Consider the following 5,459-nt stretch of genomic DNA (forward strand, 5'->3'; position numbering starts at 1 on the left):
AGAAAATATTTTTAAACTTTTTAGTCAGTTTTTCTAATACACTGGTTACCATTTTTCTTCGAAATATTTATAGTTTTAATGTTGTTGATGATTATGAAATTATCTTTTAATTAAATAAATTCGATTTAATCTTTCATATTTTTCATTAAACTTTTCATTTTATTCTTCTGAAAATTTGTAAACCAAAATTAATATCAAATTTTACCTCATATTAAGAAAACATAGATATTCATTCTGTAGTCTTATTACTTCTATGATCTTTCAAGTTTTGTAAATTTTCACTTAATTTATAATTTAAAAGTTGTTTAATACTCGAAATTTATATTCTAGAAATAGAAAATTATGAAGGTCTAATTTTGTTTAATTTTAAAATCAATAAATAATATCATACATAATTTACATTGGAAGGATTTAAGGTGTAACTAAATCTTAAGTTTTTATTTAACATAGAGGAGTCTATATATCCTTGAATTATTTTGGGGGGGAAAATAGTGTAAAACATATTTAAAAATCTCCTTGATAGTAGTTGAAGAAATATTTGTAATGCAATTTTTTTTTAAAGGCATACACAATGGTTTTTACTAACCATTGTACTAAATAAAATAGTTAAAGAATCATCAAATGATTTTTTAAAATATTGTGACATTCAATGAATTAAAAAATTGTATTGAGTCTATCTTTTTACAGCATATTGATAAGTGTATTAAGGACACTGATATATAATATTAGTTTTTATAAAAAAAAATTATGACTGAAATATATTGTAAAATTTAAATATTATATTTCTTAAATTTTTTTAAAACATTTATTAGAATTTGAATCTGTTTACTTGTAATTTATTTACCATTATCTTCAGTATATTGTTATACAAAATTGATCTTTATTCATTATCTTAATGACATGATTTGTTCATTGCCGATTTTTGATAAAAAAAAACAATTAAGTCAATTAGTCGTTTCCTTTATTAATTATAAGACATCGCTTCTAATTTCGGGAGTTAAAAAAGGAAAAATCTTGAAAATATACACACGACGCATTTCAAGATTCTTCACTTTCATTTTTTGTAATTATTTTAATGAGTGAGTAATTAATATAATTTACAATTGTTATCTTGAACAAAATTAATTAGCAGTAAGACAACACTGGAAGTAATATTAATGGAATAAAGAGAATGGTTGGTTAAGCATGATGATAATATCAGTCTTTTTGGTCGTTGGTCGGTCGACAATCTGTGTAGTGTGCCTTCACTACGCTTTGCTTGTGTTTCCCGTCCCTATCTCTACCTCTTTCTCTCTCTCACATACATACCTACAAATATAATTTCATGGTAATTTATAATACAAAGAAGATTAAATGAAATTTAGTATGTAAAGCGTCTTTAATAATTTCAGAAAATATAAAAGCATGTCTATGTAAAATGATAAAGGAAAGTACAGACATAAATAGGTGTGGATGGTTACATACATACATACATACATGTATAGGTATGATAGAGAGAGCCGTAAGAAGAAAGGAAAGTGAAGTAGCAGCACTAAACAGTTTCTGTATATGATAGAGGGTGTTGGTGCGCAGAAGGCTGCAAGATTAGAACCGAAAAAAAAAACAAAGAAACCAAAAAGAGAGAAACAAAGCACGAAGGAAAAGGAAAGTTTTGTTGAATGTAAAAGGATGGTAACCTTGCCCCGCACAAAGGTTTGTGGCAGAAAAACACTACTAAGTGAAAGAGATTTGACATTGAGGCAGAAAGAGAAATCCAAAGCATTTGGACTTTTCTTTCACCGCCCACCACCACAAGAGAAAGAAAGAAACAACCAAAGTAACTCATTCATCCCAGCATCATATACAATTATAAACCACAATTGTATAATCAGAAATCACACTGCACAGCACAGGGTATTAAGCTCTCTTTTTCTCTCTCTTTTATTTTTCCTTCTACCAATAATTTTTATAATATTATTGGTTTTTATATTTATTTTATTTGTACACATCATTCACCATGCTTACTATTCTCTTTCCTTTTTCCACATTTCTGTCTTTTATCTCAAAGTATATACTCATGATGGTAACGGGTGTGAAAAAAGGCCCCCCGTTTTTTTCAACCCACGTTGTCCCTTGAAATACCCTTTTCATTTTTATTCCTTGTGCAAGTGTAAAGCAAACTTCTCCCAACTCTTTATTCTTCCAAATCAAACCTCCTTTTTCTTACTCACATCAGACAAAACAAAACAAAAATCAGTAGAGCATACAAATACAAAACCAAAACAAACCCACCTCAGCTTCTGACATTTGAATCTCCATTTTTTTTTCTTTCTTTCTTTTAATTTTTAATTCTCCTCTCCAGCAAAATATTGTTATATATAAAGCCTTGGAGTTTGTATTATCCTTCAATAGAGTTCCATATAAAACAGGAGGCAACAGCGGCTGTAGAGTAGCTAGGGAAATGATACAGGAAGATCAAGGGCAGTGTTCTTCTCAAGCGATCAATAACTACCACCAGGCTTATCAAGACCAGCTTCTCCTTCAGCAACAGATGCAGCAACAAAACAATGATATCTTTGGTGGAGGAGGAAGAGGAGGGCTCAACATGTACCCTGGTGAAGTCTCTCAAATCATGCATCAGCCTTGGTCTATTCCTCATAATCAGGTTCATCACCCCTTCAACACGGTGAGAGAGCACGACCCTTTTCTTGTCCCTCCCCAACCTTCACCCTATGCAACTTTGTTCAACCGAAGGGGTCATTCTCTTCAGTTTGCATATGATGGTTCATCTTCTGACCATCTTAGGATCATATCAGACACCCTTGGACCGGTGGTTCAACCCGGTTCGGCACCCTTTGGCCTCCAAACCGAGTTGGCTAAGATGACTGCTCAGGAAATCATGGAGGCCAAGGCCCTTGCAGCATCCAAGAGTCACAGTGAAGCCGAAAGGAGGCGCAGAGAGAGAATCAACAACCATCTTGCCAAGCTTCGCAGCTTGTTGCCTAGCACAACCAAAGTGAGTCTGATTAATTGATTTTCCAGATTAATATTCATTGATTAAAACGAATTCACGTATCATGAATAGTGAATTACTTAAAAAGTGTGCATGTGTAATTATTCATCTCAACAAAAATTCAAGATCTAAATCTCATGTTGTTCCCACTCGCGCCTTATAAGAACATATGTTCGTATAAACAATAGTGCAAGATTGTGTTTTTTCTTTATGGACTTTTTCTTTTCAAAGAGTGGTTTGTAAATCTTTGCAAGATTCTATTTATTACTTTGGCATAGTAAGTAAAACAACAAAATCAAAATATCATAACCTTTTAGAAAATGAGGTGCAAAAAATGCTATTGGGTTGTTTTTGCCTGCTTTTTTTTTACCAGTTGATTGGCTTTGTTAGTTGTTTAATTTGTTTTCATGATATTCTACTTTCTCCTTTTCGGCTTAATTTCTTCACACTAATGACTTTAATTATGTATGTGTGTTCGGAGAGTAGTCTCTATGGGAGTGGTAGTTCCGAGGAACAGCTAGAAAAAGTACTAGTAATAAAAGAGATGAGAGAAAAGTGTATTAGCGTTAATGTCGCTTGGTTGGCATGATAAAGAGGAACCAACTAGCAGTGGAAAAGCTTGGCATGGAAATTTCTTGCCGGATGATGTTGATCAGTCAAACTCAGTTTGAGAATGAAAAGAATAAAGCCAGAGACAAACTAGCACCCTTGTCAGTCACAAACGCACACACTATCTATTCTATATACCCCTTTCTATATTTCATCTTCTCTATCATATGCTGCATGACACTTCCACCATTCAAAGATACCCACTATTTACATTTCACAATCATCACGCCATTACCTACCAACCTCATAACCTCACATAACAACATCTCCGAAGCCCCACCATTTGTTTTGGCACCATGATATTGTACAATTAATTTCAGTGCTTTATTGTCATATCCGTAACATAATTTCTTTTTGTTTTGTTGTGTTCTTTCTTGTAGACAGATAAAGCATCATTGCTGGCAGAAGTGATTCAGCATGTGAAGGAGCTGAAGCGTCAAACCTCATTGATAGCAGAATCGAGTCCGGTTCCTACGGAGGCTGATGAGTTAACTGTGGTGGACGAAGCTGATGAAGATGGGAGGTCTGTGATCAAAGCCTCTTTGTGCTGTGAAGATAGGTCAGATCTGTTTCCTGAACTCATCAGGACCTTGAAAGCATTGAGGCTAAGAACCCTTAAAGCTGAGATCACAACGCTGGGAGGACGTGTAAAGAACGTGTTGTTCATCACTGGGGAAGAAGAAGACTCAAGCAGCGGCAGCGAGGACCACAACCACCAACAGCAGTACTGCATTAGCTCAATACAAGAAGCACTTAAGGCGGTGATGGAGAAGAGCGTGGGGGAAGAGTCTGCTTCAGCAAATATTAAGAGACAAAGGACCAATATAATATCAATGTCCTAGAAAGGATCGAGGTCTTTATAAATTTTATTTAATTAAAGGCCTATATGATTACCATTATTATCTACTTAGTTGTTATATATATTTACATATTTTGATCTGCATATTTTTTGGGGGTGTGGTTTGCTTTTCCTTTTCTTTCTTTTCAACAGTGTGTGCCGGAAAATGTTATTACTATATGTATCTTCTCCATCAACATCATCATCGTTAAAAAATGAGGTAATGATATTGAATGGTTTTTTCTTTAAATCTCTGCTTTATTTCTTGACACATCTTGATCCAGCATATGGGGGAAGTGAAGATTTTTTTTGTGAGAACATAAATTATTTGCTAATTCCTAACTGAAAAATAAGTTCTTCATATATAGCTGGAGAATCGAACATTGAGTGATCTTATTATATATTATATTTTTATAACTTGTTAAATTTACAAGAGAAGTATTTATAAGAAGATATTAAAAATATTCTTAAACTTGGATAATCTTCTGTATTGATTTGAAGCATTGCCCTCTCTCCAGTGCATTACATTATAATTACAAATGTCACCATGGAAAGTTGGTGAAGTAATATAGACATGTGATAAGTCCCTAATAAGATCATTGGAAATTAACCATGACATTTATCATACCATGTCTACAATCTCCTAGTTCAGTCCAACAATATGAAGGCACAATATCATGAATTTCAAACACAAAAACATAGTTGATGGTTGAATAATGCATGCATATATACATATATATCAGATTTGCAAACCTAGTTTTTAAAACAAGAATAAGTTAAAAAATACTAGTATTTTTATAAGTTTTTTATTTTAACCTATTAATATATTTGTTAGATATAAATTGGTGCACTTGGAAAATTTTATTCCATATTTAATCAGAAATAAATTATTCCACATTTTTTATACCTCCTAGAAACATTCAAAATTTACTAAATATATTCTATTTCAAATTTTAAAATAATTTGATGTCTTAAATTCAGAAAAAAAAAACTAAATATTTTACATAAAAAGTAAAAATA

At 32.4% G+C, this 5,459-nt stretch overlaps 1 protein-coding gene across 2 annotated transcripts; it reads left to right on the plus strand.

Moving 5' to 3' along the window:
* The first annotated feature begins 1,625 nt into the window (after window positions 1-1,625).
* On the plus strand, window positions 1,626-4,689 carry LOC108324711 (transcription factor bHLH30-like). 2 transcript variants are annotated; one of them, XM_017557646.2, is made up of 3 exons: window positions 1,626-1,893; window positions 2,048-2,995; window positions 3,982-4,689. In XM_017557646.2, exons 2-3 carry the CDS (start codon window positions 2,441-2,443, stop codon window positions 4,441-4,443), a joined length of 1,017 nt encoding a protein of 338 aa, XP_017413135.2. In that variant the 5' UTR covers window positions 1,626-1,893; window positions 2,048-2,440; the 3' UTR covers window positions 4,444-4,689. The 2 variants fall into 2 exon arrangements, with proteins under 2 accessions (XP_017413135.2, XP_017413673.1); XM_017558184.2 differs by having other exon boundaries at window positions 1,626-2,995.
* Window positions 4,690-5,459: the final 770 nt, after the last annotated feature.

This window comes from Vigna angularis, chromosome 3 (genome assembly GCF_016808095.1).
Source record: "Vigna angularis cultivar LongXiaoDou No.4 chromosome 3, ASM1680809v1, whole genome shotgun sequence".
Lineage (NCBI taxonomy): Eukaryota > Viridiplantae > Streptophyta > Magnoliopsida > Fabales > Fabaceae > Vigna > Vigna angularis.

Coding starts and splice junctions, on each gene's coding strand:
- LOC108324711 (XM_017558184.2), top strand. CDS start 2,441: ATGATACAGGAAGATCAAGGGCAGTGTTCTTCTCAAGCGATCAATAAC. Junction 2,996..3,981: donor TGTTGCCTAGCACAACCAAA/GTGAGTCTGATT, acceptor TCTTTCTTGTAG/ACAGATAAAGCATCATTGCT.